This window comes from Trichosurus vulpecula, chromosome 9 (genome assembly GCF_011100635.1).
Source record: "Trichosurus vulpecula isolate mTriVul1 chromosome 9, mTriVul1.pri, whole genome shotgun sequence".
Classification (NCBI taxonomy): Eukaryota; Metazoa; Chordata; class Mammalia; order Diprotodontia; family Phalangeridae; genus Trichosurus; species Trichosurus vulpecula.
Genome location: NC_050581.1, coordinates 171,061,793 through 171,085,992, shown reverse-complemented (window position 1 = coordinate 171,085,992; position 24,200 = coordinate 171,061,793). Strand labels below are relative to the sequence as shown.

The window sequence follows — 24,200 nt, the reverse complement described above, 5'->3', positions numbered from 1 at the left end:
CTAGCCCATGAATAACCCGCAGGGGAGTGTGGGGTGATCCTACAAAACTGCTAGGATAACAATTGAGAAATGTTGTTCGTAAATCATATTTACAACCGATCCTTTACAAATACAAATTACTTTTTTTGTTCGGAGGCTTTTGATATGTAAAACACCCATTTGAGTTATCATGGTCTCCTTGGTGGGGCTATCAATGGAAAAGGACTGGTTTTTATTGACGTTATCACATATTGGGACTAAGAAACAGTAATGGAGACCACTGGCTTATTAAATAATAGATGTTGGTACAAATGCCAAACAAAGGGGATAAACCATATTAAAAAAACAAGGAGAATATAACTTTGGAATATCGCTTTGGACCAGTGATTCTGAACCCTTTTTATGCATCTCGGATCCTTTTGGCAGTATGAGGAAGCCTCTATGGACTCTCTCTCAGAATAATGCTTTTAAATGCATAAAATAAAATACAGAGGATTACAAAGGAAATCGATCAAACTAAATACAGTTTTTAAAAGCACAAATTCACAGATATGCCCTTTTCCCCTCACCCTCTCCCCCGCCCCTCCCCTGAAAGCCATCTAAGGACACCCTTGAGAGTTCATGGACTCGATTAAAAACCTCTGCCCTGGCCTATTATGGAAGATAGAAACTTTTCAAACATTAAGTGGTTTTAACCTTAATGCAACTTGGATAAAGTTTGAGGAATGGTTCTTAGAAAAAAGACTTTTTTTTCTTTAAAGCAAGCTCATACTCTCATGAATAAATAGAACAAAAATTTAAACAAAAATTTAACAGCGCTCCCTATTATGCTTTTAGGTATGCCACATTCAGGTCAAGTCTCTCTGTATGTTCATCTCATTCCTTCCACTAACTTAGAGAGCCAAGGACATACTTGCCCTGTTTTCCTCCATTATGAAGAGCATAGAAGATATTGTCACTTTCCTCCTTTTGGTTTTTCGGTGCTACTGGACTTTGAAGCCTTTGACTTTACTTGTAACAAGTTTTGAAAATGAGATGAGTTGAGTCATGGCATTAGGGAAAGAAAAAAGGTAAGAAATTCGTTTTGTTTTAGGATGATGGGGGCAGGGAGAACACCCCCAAAACCGAAAACGTGCTAACCTGCACCAGTTGCTCCATAGCAATATGAAGAAGGATGTATGATCTTTGAATACTTCAAGACATACCATTCCCTGTGATCTCAGAGCCCCAACTCCAATTGTGCATTTGCAGACGTGTGAAGTCAGGGAAGGTGCTTCCTCTTACTTTGGTTGATTTCAGTGCCAAACACATATTAGAGACTTAATACATATCTATTTAATGAATGAATTCCTTCTATCTCTCTTGCCCTGAAATGGCACAGAGGACTGTTTCGATTTTAACATGAAACCAAAATTAAAAGTCATGGCTGAGTTTGAAATAAGATATCACTAGACACCTTAGGGTGTTACAAAACCCAAGATGGGATGTGCTACTTTAGATAATAAAAAGTATGAGGTTTTAAAATATAAAAGATTGTAGGGCTTCTCACTGCAGATAAATCACAAATCCCAAACTAGTTTAAAACTATGTTTCACCAAGAGCCACTCATCACCCAGAAAAGAGGGCCTGCCCAATCCACATTTTCCTTCCCTTTTTCTTTTTGAAAACAGAATGACTGCTTCTAAAAGAGTTAAAGATGCACAACCTTGATAAACCACAACTTTCCCTTCTTCTGACATCTGAGTAATTCTTTTGTTTGTCCATTCTGTGAGAAGTAGTTTCTTTTCTTTTCTTTTTTTTTTTCTAAATAAAACTAACTTGTTTAATGGAATTGTGTTCTGGTGGTGTACACAGCATGAAGCAGTTTGCTTTGTAGCCACCTTTTAGAGCACATCAGGATGAAAGTGTTATGTCCTGAAGCTGTAATTAGATGACGCCTTTCGAGCGTTTTCAAAAGAGAAATAAATGTAGTGGTATTTGAGTGTCAGGAAAACTGGGAAGAATGAAGACTTTGGTCAGAACACTCGCTACATATTAGCTGAGTTGCCATGCTAACAAGGTCCTTTAAACCCGGTGATAAAGTTTAAGGCTTGATTTATTCCAATATCCTGGAACAGTTAAAAAACAATTTGCATCATAGCAGGGTAGTGCATATTGGAGGAGAATGAAAAAATGCCATTATAAAATGCATTTAATGAAAATAAGAGGTCACAAAGAGTAACTGTCTATGACACTGATAGTAGACAGAGGAAATCTGCTGTTGACATATAATTACATTTAGCAAACAGCGTAAACCTGGGAGATTTGAGCAACATGCCATACGCATTTTCCCTTCCTTCAAAAGCATTCTGCAACCCAAGTTTCACTAGAAACTCAGAGACCACATATTTCTACAGTACTAAACTCCAGGATCCCAAATATCACCTGGAAATTGGCTGGGTAAAAATGAAATTCTTAAATAAATGGCATCACTGTATGGAGTGTATTTACTGGACCGGCCATGTAAATTCTAACTCTGCTTTTCCAAAATGCTGCTCACACATTATCGTGGTACCTACTAGAGATCATTTGGATCATTTCCTAGGTTGTCCATCATCTGAGGTCACTCCATCAACTAAACACTGGGGACTTTAGCCTGGAAAAAATCATTGCTGAACAACTGAAAATAAACTACCTCAATATTTAAAAGTAAATTCAGACAGACACCAATGATAAAGATGAAAACAATATATATTCACATTAGCATTAGAGAACACAAAGCTATTAGTCTCACTAACGGCAGAATCAACATTTTTCAATGGGTCTGTCCATCTTAATTGAAAATGACTATTGCCAGTTTAAAGCTCTTTTGAAGAGTGTTGCTGGTAAAGTCTTAGTGCTGGAATATCAAAATATGTTGAGTTCCAGATTTCCCTCCCCACCTACCCTGAATATGGAGGTGGGGGAAAAAACCAACAGGGCAAGGCGACATCATCCTATGTCGATTCCTTGTGATTCTAATCGTAACAGATTAAATCTTTTCCCACTTTTTCATTTCAGTCATTCACATGACCTTAAAATGAGATGCTGGAAAATGGGACTGGAAAATTGTGGCCCAAGGTTTGCTTACTTGCTAGAAGTGTTGATAAGAAAACTATACCAAGCACCGAGAGTGTCACAAATACGAAAATGCCTCATTTCCTGAAAGAGGTCAACTCCCCAAATAAACATGAATCTTGAGACCTTTAGAACTCCAGCTTCCTTCTCAAGTATTCAAATAATCACTCTGTTCTGATCTTTTTGCGGGGAGGGACGGGGGTTATTTACAGCCACACAAACTCACTTCTTTCACCCCATAAATACTGCACACACCCACAGGGACATTACGCCCTTCCTGCCTTACCCTTTCCTATTGTACAGAGCAGCCCCGTTGCCATTCACAGTTAGCATGGACAGCAAGCTCCCATTATTTCATTCAGTTATATATGCACTCATTATACTGCCGTCTGCTGCTATAATGTTCCTATTAATTTTCCTTTTGATATTTTAAGAGCAATCTATAAATCATGTAGCCTTTCCTATGTGCCATCATTAATGCCTGGAAATTATGTTGTGTTTGGAATGTTAGTTTAAGCTTATAATTCAACTTAGTAAACAAGTATATTTTTCCCCTCCTCGTACTACTCATTCTCCTTCCTCTCCCCTTTTAAACTATGTGAGACCCAAATCTTAAGATGTTGGAAAGTTGGGCAAATCAAAAATATTTTCATAGAAATGCCCAGGAGTAATAGTAATAATGATGATGATGATGATGCCTGAATGATGTCCTTGGCTTTAAAGAAGAGAATTAATTTTATTTCTTTTTGCAGTTGTAGAACGAGATAAAGCCACTGCTTTATATGGAAGGCGTTCAGTGACCCCTTTTGATCTTCAAATCTATCAAAACATTTTCAGAAACTCCAACATATGCCAACACCAAGGTCAATGGGAATTTCAGAAAAGGAATTCTCCCCTTCCCCACCTCTGATAGAAAACAGGATCATGGTCCAAAGGTTCCCAGGTCATCAGTGTCAAGGATGTAACCACTATGTTTTTCTATACTTACATTGCTTGCATAGGGGAACGGCCCGGGCTACTGTCGCTCTCGTTACTGTTTGTGTGCTCCATCGCACCGTTCAGCTCTTCCCTCATAGCACTGGCTAAATTGCCCAGAGTGGGATTTCCCATGGAAGCAGTAGTGTAGAGAGGTATACTATTCTCAGCCATCGAAGCCTGCCATAAACATGGAAAGAGTCTATGAAGAAATAAGACTTAGAAAGATACACACATGATAAATAGGTGGGGTGTATTACAGGTTCATTTACTAAATCATGATGAGCTCATTTTCATAGGCGCTGCTTCCTGGCAAACAGACTTTCTAGTGGATTTAGAGTCAGAGCAATCATATAATTCGCTTAAAAACAAAATAAACTCAAGAACTCTAAAAGCTACAATATACTTCAAACTTCAAGCCTTAAGAAATCCCTATCACTGTATCCTGTAATCCCAAGAAGCAGAAGAGAAAATATCTTTCTCCAGATACTAGCACCTGTGAGGAGGGCTTGAGGAAGGAAGCCTCCCCTCCCCCAAATGGGATTTAACCCGGATTGAGTGGTTCCATGCATTTAGTGCTAATGCATGGCTGAGAAGGGGCTACTGAATATGAGGTTTCTGTCTGGTGCTTTCTTTTCAAGAAGAATTGAATATTTACAGATCACAGCGAAACATAATGCAATTTTCATTTCTTTATCCGTCTTTATAATGCTACTATTGGATATTATAGATTTGATAGGATTATTCTGACTGCACAGCTCCAACTTATGAGAACTTCCATAAACATTTACCCTATAGAAAGGAAGCAGATGATAAAATATGAATCATATATATATGTGTATATATATATATATTTCCCTTGCTTAATGATTTTTTAAAAAAATTTATGTATAACTGTTATAGGGGAATTTTTGATGGTGACATAAAATATTTTCTGAAATGTTTTTTGTCCTTTAAATAAAAGGGGGAGGGGGCTAAATATCTCTTCTCTCCTAGGTGTTTAAGTATATGATTTTTTTTTTATGTTTAAGTAGACAAAGAGATCCAGAATCATGAGGTAACTCTGGAGGGCAAGAAAAAGAATAGTGAAAATGAAGAAAAAAAGGCCTGAAATGTGGACCTTCAATATGTGTGTTTTCTCACTGGCTTCCCCTCCAATTTTAATACTTGTCCTATAATTTGGGAAAAGAGATACCACAGTGGTTGAAATCATTGAGTACACTACTGTACTTCAATATTTTGTTTTGCTACAGTGCCCCAGTGAACTTTTCCATAGAGGATAAGCTTTAGCAACCCTAGTCAGAGATCAGAAACGATCAAAAGCATCTCACTGATCCTACAATAGGCCTGATTTTCCATCCTGTGTGAACAAGGTTCCACGATAGGCCCAGAGAGTTGGGTAAATCCTGATACCAAAGAAAAGAAGAGCTTTTCTTTGTACATGGGGGTTTGGGGGTTGGGAGGGGGGAGGCCCTAGGCAGCAAGATTCAAAGTTGTGTAGCTGAGCAGCAAAGAGAATGCCTATTAAAATGATCCCAGCCTCACACGTGGTATAAACCCCCAATCCATAAACGACTTCCCACTACATGCCACGTATTTGGGGGGCTAAGCTAACTCACCTACACAGCTGTGGCTGATGGACTAGTGCCAAGGCCAGTCTCTTTGAGAGCCTTAGATTCTTCCTCTCCACATTTGAATTTATATAGCTGCCTTTTTTAAAAAAAAGAAATCAGAGGGTTATTTCCTCTGTTCCTGTTTCCAAATGTGGTGAACTCATTTTGATGAACAGCGACTCTGAGCATTCCCTACTTTCCTACAGTTTGTGAAATAATTTAAGTCAAGTACTTTTTCCACACAGATCTCTTGTAATTGCAATAAAGCATTTTTTTTTTGGCAGAGCAAGGAGAAAAAGCAATTGCCAGAATTATTTTTTGCAAACTGCAGCTGGGCAAGAGCCCTCCTAGCTGCCTTCACTGAAACCCAATGGTCATGCCTCAGCAAATAATGGGCAGTTCTTTGGGGATGAGTACTCCAACTTCTCTGAAGTGGGAATGTCACAAGATCAGGTTTCTCTCCTGATATTTTCATTACTTCATGGTTTCAACCTGGGTAGAAATGATAGAACCTCCATCTTAGGGTGGTGGTATCTTAAATTCAAGTCAAAGAGCAAAAAGGCATCAACATTGAGACTTTTTGCAACAACTTTCGGGGTGGGGCGGGGTGAGGGGGGGACTAATTATAAATCCCTCCAGTACTTTAGAACAGTGCAGTAGGAGGGATAAGATGAACACTTCTTTTCTTTCAGTCTTCAGAGACTAGTTTCTACACCACTCCAAATACTGGAGGTGAAGGTAGATGGGGCAACCACTTCGGGGCAACTGTTTACTTCCCTTCCTTGCCTTAATCATTCCTTGCTCTACAAAGGAAGTTTCTAATTTTACCTTTGTAAAAGGAGCTCAGGAGAGGAAGAATAACCAAGACAGGGAAAACCTGGGTAAATACATATGTCTGTACTTTCCAATTAAGAATGCCCGACCACTATGCGCTCACACCGTGGCACACAGAATGGAAAAGAAGCCTACAAAATCTGACTCCAGGAAAAGAGGAAGAGACGACAGGAGAAGAGCTAACACTGCTTTTCTGGAACACGTGAGAACTTTGTGATTAGGGGATAAGCTGCATGACCTAGGCTAAAGGTAAAGATAACCTGATAAATGGCCCCCAATTCAACACTTTAACCAACTGGCTTACAGTACAGTTCCTTAACTAGAATATAAGTATAGACACAGGTGGATAATTTTTTTTTTCCCTAAAATGGACTTAATTTCTTATAGTCTATCCCCCAAAAAGGCTATAAGGTCACTTCAGGGTTTGCATGTCTGCCAAAAAACTGAAATGCTTGAATAATGGTGCAGAAGCACTTGAAATATTTCCCATCCATGTTAGTAAAACATTTTGCGATTCTCTGGAAAAAGGAAGTCTATAAATGCAAAGCATTACTGTTACCCTTAGTTACTATCACGATTCCTAAGCTTAATGAGTTCCATGCTTTATTTCTGTAGTACATCATGTGGTCCCACTTTATATGGTGTGTACCATGCCATGCTGAATGCCACATTATGTTCCTTAAGACTTTTTAGATTTTCATTTTTTTTTTCTGGAAAAGGGATTATGCCATTTTTTAAAAATTTTTGCTTCTCTTTGGAAATGGATGACAATGGAAGAATCACTGTGGTTATGACCACATTGCTTAGCTCCTTCATTTAATTAACCCAGCAGAGAGGTGTCTTATGATGTTGTCTATCCACAAGGATCCAAAATAGCAGAGGAGAAAAAAACTCCATGACTTTGATTGGAATTAATCCATTCCTCTAGACCTATTGTGGGCAAAAGAGAATCTACTCTCCTGGAAAATCTGAAGGTAGTTTTGGGGTTATCAAAGAAAACAGGAATGGATAAAGATGACGACATCACCACATGTTTCAGAAATAAAACATGAACGTTCTGTAATGAGAAGCATACTAATTGATATTAGTGACACAGTTAACAGAATCCTGAGGAATGCAGGATCATTTCATTTTTGCCTTTCAGCCTCATGAATGCAAAATGTGCCTGTAATCTTAATACTATTCCAGAGACAGAGCAGCCTTTACATTCACACTTCATACGACTCCAGGGAAAATAAGTTACTAATGAATGGTATTTACAGTGGCTGCCTTTACACATGCTTTCACGTTTGCTTTTCTGAAGTTACTGTGTCAACTAAAATAATTAAAAGAAATGCAGAAAGTCATTTCTCCGATTAATTTGTTTCCTGCTTGGGGAAAAAAAATGAAATTGCTTAAATGATAAGTCTGATCAATTTCCCTCCCAAATTTAATTGTGCACAATATACTTAATCCTTTATTGAGAGTTTATCCAGAAACAGAGTGATGTGTGGAACCTGTCCCCTACAGAGGGCTGGAGGGCACTGTGCAAATCACTAACCACTTAATGCAAACAAAAATCAGAAAAAAGCATTTTCAATTTTTAGAAAATGTTATTTAAAAGTTTTGAAAACTCATTAGAACTAATCTGCTGAGTCAAATGTGGTTTAAAAAAAAGAAACAAAACATTGACACACCCCAACTCCTCAGGAGCAGCCTGGTCATGGATGAGGAATTTCTGAGGATCTAGATACTCTTTAGGTAATTTAATTAAAAGTCACATGAGTATTTTTAAAGGGTTTGGAAATAACCCGCTTACCCTCTGCAAATGTTTTACTCCCTCTCATCTGAGGATGCAATGGAAAGCATGCCCAACCACTAACCTTTCCCAGTAATACCTGAGAGAAAACCAAACTTCTGTCTGCCTAATATTGACTCGTCCTCTCCTTCTGAAATGTAGATTATGTAATGCGCTCTGAATCCGTAGGCAACATCAAATTCTATGGGCATGTTACATAATCTCGCCTGTTTTGCACAAAATTCAAAGACGTTTTCTCCGACATCTCTATAGTTTAAACAAAAACATCTGTATCATCAGTTCACTTTTACAGAGTGAACTAAATACTTATTTCAGAACAAAAGAAAAACATGCTAAAATAGACTTTAAAAGAAAAAAGATATGCTTTCTCTTTAAAGCCAGGAACAATAGAAGGTCATGTGACATAGTATCCTATCATTCAGCACATTAATAGCTGTGCTAGAGTAATTACACTTGTGGTATTTTTGCCTCAAGTGAAATTCTGAAATAAGAGGATGGAAATTATGATACTGCTGATAAATATTAATAAGTGAACTTTTAATTTTTTTGCCACAATATTCAAAATGCTAAGCATCCGACTAATGCTGAAGCAGCCTGATATGTGTTTGCCTCCAGGGACTATGATGCTTTGTGCACTTAAGAAAAAAGTTTAACGGAATTAAAATTTAATATCTAATTAGAGCAAGGCTAATATATTTTGAAATGAGTGGGGAAGACACATGCCTCTGTTGCATCTTTGGTACAGTCATTAATCTTACCTGTAAAGCAGCATTGAGAGGTGTACAGTAGGCGTGGCTGCTCTGTATATTTTTAATAAGAGAAGGGTTACTGTATAAGAAAAAGATAAAGACTCAAAGTTAAATACAATCAACTCTCGATTTACCCTCTAAGATCTGTTTTCAAGTCTGTTGGTTTTCCTTCCAAATCAGAAAAAATATACATTTGGTAGGTTCTCCCAGAAAAACAAAAAACCAAAACTGTTATATTTAGGTGACATTTGTTCCTATGAATTCCAAAACCTAGAAACTGGGCATTTGTGATTTAAGGCTCACCTGCTTGAAAGCCTTGCTAAGCATTATGTAGGAGTACTAGTCTTGGCTGTCCACTGGAGAAAGGAATTTCTATCACAAACAAGAAATCTTGCAGGACATCCTTCCATCCCAAAGCTCTATCAAAACCAAAGGTCTGATGGGAAAAGAAAGAAAGCTCCAGCCGATGTAGGGCAGTACATATGTTGCCATGAGCTAGTTAATAACACCGACAAACAAGGCTGATGGAGCAAATGCTTGCACACTTAATAAAGCCAGAAGGAACCCACTGGTTGGGAAACAGCGGAGCAGTCCTTGGCCATGGCCTCTGGGGCACCACTTAGTTATTACGGGAGATAGGAAGGGGCATATTTCTGGGGATATCAGAAGGTTGTATTTTGTATCAAACTTTGGTACTAGGTCCAAACCTGGGAAGAAGATTATAAAACAGCATAGTAAAAAAGGTATAACACAGTATAGTATAATATAAAAATTTATATGTAAAATATATCCTAGTGAAGAAACTCCCTTTACTAATGGAGATGTGCAACTGTTCTGAAACTTAAGAGTCTCACAGAAGGATATTTGGCACTGTCTTTTTTTTTTTCTGAACAGACCAGGTCAAGATAGTATTTAAACCTCAATGGCCTAACAAGAGTCAAAATATTAAATCTGCAAACAAGAGACACAATGGGGAAAGTTTCTGCTTCCAATAGGAAGACTGCTTACTTTTTGGTGATCTTTCCATGTAGGCACTTAAGAAACATTTGTGAAATAAATTGCATCTTTAAGATGTTTAGGAGTTAATAATTATTTCCAATGCTTGGAGCATTTTAATCATTCATAACACTTATATTGTTATGTTGAATGAACAGTAGGAAGAGATTAACCTGAGTCTCATTAAATGCAAATTCCAAACCTAAGTAAAAGTTGCCTTTCCACTTGGTACAATATATCTCAATTACAGGGTCACTATCCGCTGTTCAATTAGAGGGTCACAATAAGTTGCTGATTCCTGCTATAACCAACATTTGCATTAAAGATGTCAAAAAAGCATTATTCAAGGCATTGGTATTGAGAGAAATAAGAGCAATACATGTACAGTACAATCACAAAACTTGGTTCCATTGTAAGAAAGTGTGGCATCACTATTGGTGAAATGCAAAACTACATGAGATGAGTCAACCATGCAAAGCAAAGCAACAGCAGAAAAAAAAATAAAAGCAAGTAAAAAGGCTTACTGTGCAACAAGCTCGTCAAAGTTTTCATCAGGGCAGTATTTTCGAGGACGGCCTCGTTGAATATGGCGGCCACGTTTAAACTCTTCATCATCAACAGTCCAAAAGGACCCAAACTCATCCTCTACTCTGATAAAGCACTTATGCAGGGAGAGATTGGTGCGAATGGCACCCTGGGACAAGAGCAGCAGCAAAGGAGATGAAGTGGAAACAAAGGGACGCGGGGTTGGGGGTAGAACAGACATCAAATACAAGGAAAAGGAAAAAGAAAATAAAATGCGATAAGCATAAGCAAATGGTTTGTGAGGGTTAATATGCACTGCCGCCTACAAGCTACTAGCAATGTGATGCAACGGACACCAAGCAAGCAGGGTCAGGGAGACTGGTGGGCATACAAACAGTAGTGATGAAATGCTTTTTTGTTCCCTTAACTGAAACAACGTGAAACCGCCTTCTTCGTCTAATGCCGTCTAGCAGCCAAAAGCCTCTACGTGAAACCGTAAGCATGATCCAAGCTAGGCTAAGAAGTTCAAACATGGCGGACATACCCACTGATCTTTTGTGGCCTTCGTTTTTGGAACTCTACTTCATCCACTGTCCATACTGCCCCTTTAACGTTTTCTACTCGCACAAAACACTTGTGAAGACTAAGATTATGACGCACTGCATTCTGCAGCAGGTATAAAAGAGAAAAAATTCAGAATTTTCTATAAGAAAAGGCTTGTCATTGTCCAAAAACAGCAGTAAATTCAGCCTAACAGTCTGCATTTTTAAAATCATCCCCATTATCTGCCACCCCCGTGGACCACTTGTACGTAGTTACAAATTTCTTTTCCAAAGGTGAAAATAAAATCTCAGGACCAAAATTAGGAATTAGTACTTTAGAAATGATCAGTGACTAGACTGAAATGATAACGAGTAAATTTTTTTTCGTGTATGCACACCAACCAACAGTAGGTTTCACATTACAAAACATATAACAGCACTATTAATGTCTTAAAAATAGAAATTGTTTAAACCATGAAATCCTCTTCTAGAAAAAAGTGCAATTTTTTTAAACAGAACAGAGAAAGAAAAATTCTGAGTTAACAATATCAGATACTCATTGAGGGTTTTGGCTTTAGAAATTTTTATTAGTCTTACATTTATTAAGTATTCTTCTAAGTTTTATTTGAGGAATCAAAGGCTATCTCCACATGTTGCTGATGGGATAACTTTCACTTTAAAGGGCATTTGCCACTACCACCCCCGAACCTCCAACTCCTACTTCACCCCATGGACCAGCATCCATCATTAAGCCATGTCTTCCCTTAATATACAGAAACAAAAGTTGGCCCTCACTGCTGGCAAGTGACTTACTGAACTGAGTAAGAGCCAAAAGAACACATGGGAAGGGCTCTTGGTGGCAAAATGATGAGATCCCTGCAGCTGATTGCTGTTAGAGACACATGTTTCTTCCTTATGGTGGAAAGTGCCCTTCTGCTGGTCATTCCTAAGCTAAGACATTCACACTCTGCTATTTAAAAGTACTTTAAAGTAAAGGTGTAAACTACTCATTCTTTCTAGCTTTCCTTGGATTCAGGATGATGGATAATCTTTATGATCTATCTTGAGAGATTTCTTAATTTTATTTGCCTTAAAACTCCCCTCCCCTGCAAAAGCTTTAAACTGAGTAATACTCTCTTACATTTTTTAGCATTTTTTTTGGTTTACAAAGCACTTTCACTGACATAAGCCTTAGGCCTGGGAGGTAGTGGGCAAGAGAGGAATCATTATCCTTAATTCACGAGTGAAGGAACTAGGCCAAGGGACATGGCTAGAAAGTAGAAGAGCCAGAATTCTTGTTGTTCAGTTGGTGAGCTATTCAGAACTGGCACAGTCATGGTACATGGGCATATCACCAATTTGTGTGCTCCAAGACTGAAACTTTCCAATCTCAATGGAAAATGGTAGCGGCTCATGGGAGGTGTGCTTAGAAGTTCTGTTTTATTTTTTATTTTACCAGGCTTGTAATTTCACTGTTGTTGGGTGCTCTGAGTAAGGAATTCTTTCTAGAAATGCACATTGAAACCTGGTAGGCAATATATGGTTTTAAAGTTCCTTAAGACTGAATTTTTTTTTAGCCAAATCCCTCAGAACTTCACAACAAAATAAGTGTACTATACAATTCAAAGTCATCACTTTTGGAGGCTATATAGTTCAATGACCCTGCTTTTCATTTCTTAAAACACTTCTCTATCACCTCTTTGGGAGCTGCCTTCAGAGCCTCATCGCACACTCTTATACATACCATCAACGTGGGCAACTGCTTTTTATGAGTGCATTTGATTTTTTTTTTAATTGACAAAAGTCATTTAGTGAACTACAATCAGAGAAAATTCTGTTCGATCACACCAACTAGATGACCCCTCATCAAGTAAGCTACTGTTCAGGGACAGATTGAACTGGATGGTCCTTGTGCTTGCATTTTAGCTCTGCTGTCAAGACCTACCCCACCTCTACCCCTCAATGTAAATTAAAGACTAGCTATGACAAGAAAGTAAAGAGATATTTTACTTTTCTGTTCATGTGGCTCAGAAACAGGCTCTGAAGACAATTTCCAAAAAAGGTGCTTGACAGAAACATCATATAAGAAACCACCTTTGTTGTGCAAGGTAAAATATCAAACAAATTAATAAGAAAATTCATAACAAATCCAGGTATAGATTCAACATGGAAAGAATGAATGGTAACATGAATAATTATTGAGTGAAGCAGCCAAGTGGTTCAGTGAATAGAATGCTGGACTTGGAGTAAGGAAGTTGTAGCTCAGTTATTTTCAGTCATGTCTGACCCTTCATGACCCCATTTGGGGTTTTCTTGGCAAAGATACTGGAGTGGTTTGCCATTTCCTTCTCCAGCTCATTTTACAGATGAGGGAAATGAGGCAAATAGAGTAAAGTGACTTGACCAGGGTCACGTAGCTAGCAAATGTCTGAGACCAGATCTGCAGTCAGGAAGATGACAAGTCTTCTGATTCCAGGACTATCACTCTATCCCTTGAGCCATCCAGCAGGAAGACCTGAGTTCAAATTTGACCTCACATACTTACTAGCCATGTGACCCTGGGCAAGTCACTTAATATCTCTCTCCATCAGACCCCTCATCCGTAAAATGTTTATACTAGTTCCTAATTCCCAGGAATGTTGTGAAGATAAAATGAGATATTTGTTAAGCGCTTTGCAAACCTCAAAGTTTTATATAAATACTAGCTACATTTAATTACCAATCATTATCTGACATTTTAAGGCAATTAATTGAAGTGAAAAAATGTAGAGTACAAACTTGTAAAGAGAGAAAATTTCTCCTAAAACACACTGTGGTTGCACCATCTTGATTTTATGACTATGTATATAAATTTGCATAGGAAAAATAGAAATTTGTGTGTGTGTGTGTTTGTGTGTATGACTGTGTGTGTGTGCATACACATACATTGTTATATTGCAAACTAACTGAAAGGAACATTTTTTAAAAAGATAATAGATACTAAAAATACTGATTCCTCTCAAGCATAACCTTAACTTGCCATCTAATTCTGTATCTAAGATGGACAATAATGTAAATAAGTAACCGTGGGTATATATTAGGCATTCAATCATTTCAATTATGATCATCACTATTTAAGAGCACTTACATCTGCATTTTATACATGTGAAAAAGTTACGTTTGAAACCGTAAGTCTAAAAAGTATGTCAATGTCTAAGAGTTTGTTATTTTAAATAAAGGTAAGCTATTTTCTTTCTTCTTCAGGCCTTGTAGTTCCCTAAATGTTGACCAGGATGGTACTGGACCCAAATTCTAAATCAAGTTCAAGGCTCTTCGTACATTTTTACCTCAAAAACCAAATTTCCTTATTGTTGATTTGCTAGCGGGTCTCGCTATTTGATCTGCATAGCCTAGGGCCCGGTGATAGTGTTCAGTTAATCCTATCCATCCTAAGTATAATATAATTATAAACATTAATTTTAAAAGTATTTTGACACAAAATAGTATTTCTTCCATTGTAGTTATTAGAAAAAACAAAGGGATTATTTTGTGTATTTTGGATAAAATAAATAATACTTATCTCCCCTTTTTGGGAACAAGCTATTTTTAGATCCTATCACCATTTAAGAAAAAAAAAATAAACAAAATCCAGCATCTAATGCTCCAGATAACACACATGATGATGGCTCATCCTCATCTGAAAGGGAGCTCTATGGTTCCCAGGAACTGGCTCAAATAAAATAACATAACAAAAAAGAAAGAAACTTAGTGGGAGTACACTGGAACTTTGATGGTCCATGCCCTGACACCACCTTGCAATTGAATCCTATTAGGGAGTTGCTTTACCCTGACCTCAATCATATAAACTCATAGAATGGTGGAACTGAATGAGACCCTGAGAGATCACTGCAAAGAGAGTTATAGGGAGATACAAGTCTTTTGTTGTGGTTGTTGTTCTATTCACAAGGAAAAGACATTTGTTTGGGGAGGGAGAGCAGTATCTATGTCTGAAGCCACTTCACACTGTGAAAGACAAGTCCATCATACTCCAAAAACAAAACAAAATAAAACAAAAAACCAGTCAACCGAAAAACAAATAGCCTAGCTTATATCATTCCGGCTTTTCCCATCCCATGGGTTAATTTTTATCCAACCTAATTATAAACCAGAGAGTTATGACAAGATGATAGAATATTTTTTCCAGGTATCAATTGGTCGAGAAACAAATTATCCATCTCCACTAATGACGGTTGTGGGTGAAGGACTAGAAGAATGAAAGCTTTGTGTAAGTAACAAGACAAGCCCAATATAACACTCTATCCCTTTATCCTACATATTCCAGCTGGAAAGATAGAATTTCACTGCTAAGAGCAACAACCACAGATGAACTGGTATAATCATGGGAGAGAAAGCCAATAATGAGAGGCTTCAATTAGTGCTTTTCAAAGACGGAAGAAGTTTCCTGCCAAATCTCAAATCATTCCTGTGGATGAGATCGTTTTTGTGTGTCAAAACAAGCAATATAGATTTAATGCCCTCGTGGTGTTACAACTGTATCATGTCATCTGTTGGCACTGTCTATTTTAGACATGGTAAAAACCAAAGACAAGAGGAAGGTGTATGCAAAGGCTTACCTTCCATGTTGCTGCATTGCGCCGGAAGTAAGCAAACATTCGTGTGAACCAGTTATAGATTTCATTTAGGGTTAGTTGCTTTTCTGGAGATTCAAGAATTGCCTATGACATGAATAATAATGGAAGAGAATTTATGACCATTTCCGCACAATCACCATCATACCTTTCTTTGAAAATATTAAACCATTGTGATTTAGAGCAAAAATCCTAAGAAGACTTTCACAAAATGATCTAAGATTAATGGTTGTATTTAACAGTTCAACAGCAAAATTCAAAATGGAATTATCTAATTGTTTTGAGTTTTTATTTCTGTTTCCTTACAGAAATATTAATTTATTAGTCATTCATAAAGCAGAATCAAAGAGAAATGCAAAACATTTCACTAGCTGATTAAAGCTCAGTAATTATTTAGAGCTCAGATTAATTCTAGGGATCAGAGATTACTGTAGCTTGTGATAATTGACTTGCCATCTTTAAACAGGCTCATTTTCACTGTTGTGTGAAATGAATTTCCTAATAATCACATCGTATTGTAATACTTAATCAAAAGCAATTATGTTATATATTGCAGTTTTAAAAAACCTTATAGAAAAGGTTTGAGCATGCCTGCATACTAAACGGTTTTAAATCTATTTCATCAATATACGATGTACAGAGACATGTGTGCTTTTTGTGATTCTCTTTTGGGTGAATTTACTTACCTGCCTAATTAAAGATGCATACGTAAAGGGTGGTCTAACTTCTGCGTTCTTATAAAATTCTTGGTTCTGCGCAATATCTGCTAAATAAGAATCATTGTCCTGTTAATTTTCACTTTTACAAAAATCAAAATGCTAATATGTAGTGATCTAAAAGGTAAGATTTCTTACAAAGAGGAATAAAGCAGTTACCTGAAGAAATGGGCACGTTGTATTTGTCCGAGTACCGCCTTCTGATGGGTCCCACATTGTGCATGCTGGTGGTAGTGATGACAGAAGGTCCTTGGGTGACAGGAGTGATGGGTGTTGTAGGGGTAGTGGGAGTATGAGGTAAGCTCTGTGGAGAAGCCTCCGATGCTGTTTTGGAGAGTGTGACGCTTGATACCAGATTCAACTAGGAAGAAAAGTGAGAAACTCTGTTTTGAAAGACCTTCCTAACAAGAAACTCATTGAAAGCCACACAAGAATAAGGCAAGTCTAGATTTATTACTGTGAAGACATCAGCAGAACAGGGAATTGTCAATGGAGACTCAACGAGAACTTCCACTGAAAAAGACAATTTATCTGTGGTGGTTTATCTTTCATTGGCAAAAATAGTAATCATTTTCTTAGTGTTAGGTAAGTTCTGGTGGGCAGACAGGGGGATGGCTGGAAAACGGACCAGTTGTTTTTCCTTGTATCTCGAAGAATGACTGAACATTTGACCCAGGAAGAACTCAGCATCTTCATTCCCCTTTAAAGCAAACCTAACAATATTCTTGAAACCAAACTGTACTAAAATCCACTGATTATAGGATGAAAATCTATAAAAAACAACTGCTGAGAGAATTGTGAACATGAGCTTTTCTTTAAAACGAACATTTTCACAGAATTATTTTCTCATGATTCCAATGTATGACTGTATAAATAGCCAGAAAATATTATTTACTTTGTATACTAATTAACATTACAATGATATTCATAGAAGTGGGTGTGTCTTCATATTTTCAATCTGTTGAGTTGACTAATTTAGCCAACATTTCTTAAGCACTTTCTTCGTGTCAGATATAGTGCTAGTGGGTAGGAGATAAAGACAAAAATGAAAGAGAATCCTTGCCCTCAAGCGATTTACATTCTACCGGGTAGACACAACATGATCAAAGATAAGTAAATACCAAGTGGATTTTAAAATAGAAAGTAATTTCAAGAGGGAGGGAACAGCTGGGAAAGAAGGGGCATTATGAAAGGCGTCATTTAGGCAGTGGGACCTGTGCTGGCACTGAAAGAAGCTGCAGATTCTACAAAGAAAATAAATGACATAGTGGGCATGGGCATTTGTTTTTATCTTTGCAACTTCACTGCTCAGCAGAGTGTCTGGGTCACAAAGTTGGTGCTTAATTGAACTGAGGTGAAGGGAAGGAGGAAGTGCCTTTCAGGAATAAATGACAGAATATACAAAGCTCAGGGGCACAGCCAGAAGGGCAGGTTAGCTGAAGCACTGAAGCCATGATGGGGAAAATAGGAAATAAGACTGGGAAGGTAGGTAGGAGGCGTACCGAGATCTTTAAATGGCCAGATGATGACAGGGGGATGTGATTAAGAAAAGCAAAATATTTTATTAAAAATGTTTCAAAGAGGCTATCAACTCTTTGGATTTTGCTATATCAAAATACGTTGGCCATTACTCTGTACAAAATGCTCTAATAATTAGTATTTGCCATGATTCCATGGATGTTTCTGGGTACGTGTGTGCATGTGTATGCATGTGTGAGAGAAGGGGAGGGGATGACTTTCAACTTGGCTATTCTAAAAAATAAAAATGACACCTAGTTTTAATATACTTATTATAATATTAAGCATATATGTTTTGATGCCCAGACACACACAACTAAAAAATAAGCAAAAAACCCTAGATGCTTCACTAATTTATGCTTTACTACTTCCAAGACTATCAATTATAGATGGACAGAGATCTGCATTGATAGGAATTCCATACCACTATTCTGATAAAATCAGTTCTTTGATATGCTGTTGGTGAAATAATTTTAAAATAGTTTTAAGGTCCTTCATAATAAACATCATTTAGAGAAAAGATTTATTTACCTATCTCTATATTTCTATGGTCATACTATTTATTGAGGGTTGTTTGGGGATGGGGCATCTTATTGATATGTGATTAAAAATATATGCAAATAGACAAATATATCTAAAAGAGCCAATCTCCACATCATAAAAAGAATCTTAAATATATTTGCATATTAGGGATTGTAAACAGTTATTTGGTTTCTAATGATGTTGGAGATATAATTGTTTTAAAATTCCTATACACTGTATATAGAATTCCATCACAGGTTAATGTTGTATGTACTTTTTCTCTTTTAAAAGGAAATTCTGAGAGATTCAGGAAATATTAACTTTTAAGATGAAATACATGGCACAAAACGCAAACAGGGATTGGTTCTGGGAAACAATTTTGGAATTTTGTAGGAAAAGTTACAGAATTTCTCACACCTTTAATCAACTTGAGTTTAAGGCCCAAAGAGGTTACTGACAGGAAAAAAAGGCTTGCATTTACCACTCCCCACCCCCAAATTAATGGTAGTAATATCTGTAATAGCAAAAAAGTGGAGAAAAACAATTGAGGAAGGGTTTAGCAAATTGTGGTGCACAGGCACACAGCAAGGAAGCTTGAACACAACTTAATTCAGAGAAATATGGGAAATCCTGTATGAACTGAAGCAAAGAGAAAGAAGCAGAGGCAAAAGAATGACAAGCACAAGAGCTTAAGTAAAGGCTGACTTAAATGCTATTACCAAGAGATTCAAGATAAGGGACTTAATAAATGGTAAAATAAAAGTGGAAATTTACATGATTGCAATTACTCCACCAAGCAGTCCTACATAATGGTTTACAGTGGATATATGCTTTTCCAGGGGGTTGTTTGCTTGTTGTTGAAAAGCTTCTTACATCAAAACCCATCAATTAAAATATTTAGGGGAAGCTTATTTTAATACATTACTCTATTTTGCATTCTCCACACGTGGAATACTAGCTGTTCACCAAACTCCACATTTCATCTCCTACCTCGGTTAAATTATACTAAGTCTTCTTGCTCCTCCATTCCTAGACTTTATCTTACTCGTCCCTCCTTATTTCTGCCTCTCAGAGACCCTCTTTATCTCAGGTATAACTTCTCTGGCGAAATTTTCCTGGATTCCTCACCCAGTGCCCCATTAACACTCCCTTCTTCCTCAAAATTACCTTGTGTTCACTCATCTATGAACATGTTATATATACCCCTCAAATAAAATATCTGCTCCTCAAGGTCAGGAAAGTGAGTGAGTGTGTGTGTGTGTGTGTGTGTGTGTGTGTGTGTGTGAATCTCCAATGCCTTCAAGTACTTAAATGTTTATTTAAATGGAAAGATGACACTAGTGACCCTCCATCAAGTAGAGCCATTTGTTTAGAGTACTTTCCTTACCTGTCCCCTACCCACCCCCTCTCCTTTTTGCTGGTACATTTGCAATTATCCAACCACAACCTCCTGAAGGGCTTACCCTTGTGATTCAGCGGCACACATTTACCTGATAGCTGGTCAGGGTTAAGGGAGCAGACTATGCCAATGGAGAAGTATAAAGCCAACTGACCCCCACTGGGATGTGACCCATGAGCTTGGCTTCATTAGCACCATACTCAAAGCAATTGAGCTAGCCTGCCACAGTCCACATAAGCATCAATTCAAGCAAAGCCCCAAAGAAATTAATTCATGAAACCAAGACCCTCTGCAGATGTGACTGTACCAGCAGGTCCCTGCTTGGAGCCATCCTGCTTTGAAAAAAACATGGTGGCAGACAGACTCCTAAAAGGGCAGAGCTCTTCTTATGATTTCCTTAATAATCAGTTAACAAAGTGAACAAATCATTATCATTCCTAATTTGGCTTATAGGCTCCCCCTTGGAACTAATTTGTTGGAGAATTTTTTTTAATAAGTTTGCACTTGACTGCTTGGTTTTTTTCCTTTGTGATTTACAAATATTATCTAGTGGTTCATAAATCAGTAGGTCATTTACATATTTGGGGAAAAATGTGGTATTAAAAATTAACATGGAGTAAACATAAGCTTTCATCATGCCATAACATACCAGCACCATCAGATTTCATAAGGGAAAAAAAAGATCAAACCCACTGGATTTTATTTCTGTTGCACAAAATCAAAGACCACTCAAACATCTGATAACTGCTGGCAAACCCAAAGCATTTTAGGTGTCCATGTATAAGGACAGTCGATGATTTCTTCCTTTGGAAAAGTCAGAGTGATAACATTTCATCCATTTCAAAAGACGTTCAACTATTTTACTTTACAAAAAGCTTAACAACACTTGGTCTGCTTCTACGAGAAAACCAAAAAAAAAAAAAAATCCCATAAAGGTCAGCATTCTCCACTGAAAGAGCTGAAAGTGGGTAACATTTCTTCAGGCTTTGGAGTACAGGTAGCAACTAGAAATAAATACTGAAAAAGAAGAGAGCGAAGAGGGGACTTTAACAGGCTTGACAAATGACACTGTGATTCACACCCACTGCTGGGCTGCTACTAATAAGCTACAGAGGAAGCAGCCAATCTCAGCTAATTACCAGATAAAATTGTATTGTAAGGACTCTAATTAGGAGATGCTTATGGAGGTGATCTAATGATTAAACGCTGCATTCGAATGACCCCCACCATCAATGTGCAGTGGTGCAAGATGTCACTGGAATATTTTGTAGAAACAGTAATTCTATTTCAAGGAGGGAAGGCAGTAATATTTGTAATAATGGCTATGAGGTAAACTAATTAAAAGACAGTTCCTAGAGGAAGAGTGTGGCTTGGAGCAGCTGTGGCCGTTCCAAAACAAAGTGCCAAATCTCAACAGAGGAGCTGCAGTCAAGTGGAAAATTTCTGCCTGACCTCTGCTCTTGCTATTAATTTGCAGGAAAACTAATGACACATATACATATTCCCACAAAATTGTTCTAATTGCTAATTTGCCAAAAGAGCCCAGTTTCCAAATTAAACATGACTGCAGTCTGTGAGGAAAAGAACACGAAGCTGGGACTCCAGAATATTGGGGGCTTCCTCTCCCACAACCGTCTGTGAAATGGACCAACCACCAAGTGAAGCAAAAGGCGACCTTGGCAGTTGCTATGGAAGGTTTACTTTTGCACTTCTGTTTGATGATACTATCAACTTTCCTTGAAGAGGGAATGGTCTTATAGGGCTGAGGTCACAGGAAAGAGAATACTGAGGGTGGAGAAAGGATTAGAAACAGGCTCTATTTTCATTCCAAACTTCCTTTTTTTAATTAAGGGGTATCTATAAAATGTAGACAAAAAATTAATTATGGAATTAGAACATAAGCACAAATTATGAATAGTGTTGGTTTTGTTGTAATCTTGAAATATTCATCTTAATTGTAAACTATTAAATCTTAATATAATCATCAATTAGAAATGAAAGTCTGTGTGTGCTCGGTTTCTGATTGCAGTTGAGGTTTTAGAAGATAATTATACAGGGGCAAAGAGCAGGAAGGGATTGGACTGGGAGGGTTTCTTTTCCTGATGGAAACCTGCTTTTTCTTATTGTGTTCATTTTCTATTTAAAAAGAAGTTGCTATGTTTAGAAAAGTTGGTAACACCTAACATTTTGTTTGCAGCAGTTTCCATCGTGTGGTGATTTCGCCCTAAGATAGCCTCTCTGAAACTTCGAGAGATCTGTGTCACTGACTCTGGCTGAAGAAACTCCCAAGTTTTATTATTTTCTTTGTATTAAGAAAGTTATTTATACTTGGGAGTCAGACCTCCTCTCCTGGCAGTTCGGCTGCGAAATAACAAGCAAGGAAACATTAACTAATACAGCATTTCCATAAACTATCATGATTGTATCAACCTTCAATATCCTGCTTAATACTTTTTATTAACCTTTACTGCTAAACGGTAACCTTCCTTCCCCTTTAAAGATGATGTGTGAGTCACCAACAATGTTCATAAACAAATCAGTGAAGCAACCCGTTGACAGAAATGGACTCGTTTTAAGTGGCTCCGTAAGAACTCAGTTTTATTTTTGTTTGTGTTCATTTCATGTCTTATAGGAACAAAAGACAAGACTGAAACCCAAACACCAAGTGTCCTAATTGTACACAACAGTGGGACAGCATGGTTGGTTTGGGGAACCAGCTTGTCTGCCATCAGTACTGCTGGTCAGATCAGAGCTAAAGCTGATGCTGTAACTGCTGAGAGTGTCTGGACATTAATCACTCTTCTTTAAAGACTGTTTCTGAAGGCAGCAGGGGAGTTCCCACACAGAAGGGAGGGCAGTGCAGTGGGTGGTGGCCTAAGGCTTTGTCAGGAGATGGTGTCTTCCTTTACTATTTCAGTCTGGACACACTGCTATATTAGATGCTGGCTCTGGCAAAGAGTAATCATTTAGCAGGTGTTATTATTGGCAGTGATACTAAAGAAACCTAAGTTGAGGAGTGGGACTTAATGAAAAACAGTATATAAAAACGGCTTTTGTGTGCTGCATTTGAGAATCTCTTTTCATTGCTGTATAACATTATTTTTCAAACTATAAAGTATAGTTACAGTAACTAGAATGCTCAGTCATTACTTCAACAGTTAAAAGGCTTTTTGGATACTTTGTTTTTACAGTTGCTAAAAACACTTTCCAAACAGTCCTAATTGCTATGGTAGAGTAAAAGAAAATACATAAAAAAGGAATATCTAACAGTGCATTTCATTTAAAATGCCCAAGTCCCTGTAAATGTTTTATGTCAATTTCATAAAGATGGATGTACTACCAGGTACACATAATTACTTGTCCACTGGTATAAAAGAATGCTATTTTCCCCCCTTGTATAGGGAGTTGTTCTTTGATGTTAAGTAATATTCCAAAGCAGTTGGCAACTTTTACCAATATTATAAAAAATCATTTATGGTTTTCCTGACACAGTGATGTCTACTGAAATTAAAAAAAATAATTAGGAAGAAAAGTCAAAATGAAGATACTACTGGGTTGTTGTTAATTGTTTTGTATTGTGGAAAACACTCTCAGGAAATACCTTTGTAAATTACACCCTATTGATGACAGCATTTACTTTGAAGGAGCTGAATGTGAAACTCCTGGGGTAAAGAAGGAGATATTTGCCTTCCAACAATATGCAGTTATGTTTCCTTCATTTGGGATGAAAATGTACCACATTCAGAGTCTCTATGACCAATATGCATCAACCAAATTTATCACAATAATTTTTTTAAAAATTTTTATCTTACTGTGAATTATAGAGTCAAAATCTCAGTAAGAAACTTTGTGATCATCTAATCCAACCTCTACCTGAAACATGAAACTTCCTCACAACATCTAGGATAAAATGATCCTATCTCTGCATGATTACCTCCAGTGAAAAAGTTTTGATTTGCTCTCAATGGATCTGAGCAGAAAGATTCAAAACAGTGGAATTCCTTCTAACTGTGCATACACATGGACCAACAAAGTATCTTCCAAGGAATACTTTGCATGTACCAACAAATGTCAATACATCTCCCAGTGAAACATCAAATGTCTTTCCATGCACCGGTAATTCTTGACAAATAGGAAGCTCCTCTTCGAAGTTCCTAGCCTCACTTCCCCTTCACCTTAAGTTTTCTTTTTCTTCTTCTTTCTACGTTCTTGAAATTTCAGGTGCTCCAATTCCTCTCTGAGATGAGTCACCAGTGGAAACATATCACCCTCTTAAGTGTATTTTTCATTTTAAGCCTTATTTCTATATT

The 24,200-nt window shown here is 37.4% G+C and overlaps 1 protein-coding gene across 9 annotated transcripts in view; it reads right to left on the bottom strand.

Annotated features, from left to right (window-relative positions):
- The window catches only part of FOXP1 (forkhead box P1), a 684,912-nt gene that overhangs the window by 5,413 nt on the left and 655,299 nt on the right, over window positions 1-24,200 (bottom strand). For 7 of the 9 annotated variants that reach the window (XM_036737503.1, XM_036737498.1, XM_036737499.1 and 4 more), the window contains 6 exons: window positions 16,611-16,812; window positions 16,422-16,501; window positions 15,721-15,822; window positions 11,110-11,231; window positions 9,054-9,123; window positions 4,064-4,230 (listed from right to left, as the gene is read on the bottom strand). In XM_036737503.1, the coding sequence (XP_036593398.1) occupies window positions 4,064-4,230; window positions 9,054-9,123; window positions 11,110-11,231; window positions 15,721-15,822; window positions 16,422-16,501; window positions 16,611-16,812 (743 nt within the window). The remainder of the gene's footprint in view (window positions 1-4,063; window positions 4,231-9,053; window positions 9,124-11,109; window positions 11,232-15,720; window positions 15,823-16,421; window positions 16,502-16,610; window positions 16,813-24,200) is intronic. The other 2 variants (XM_036737504.1, XM_036737502.1) reach the window with 1 other exon arrangement.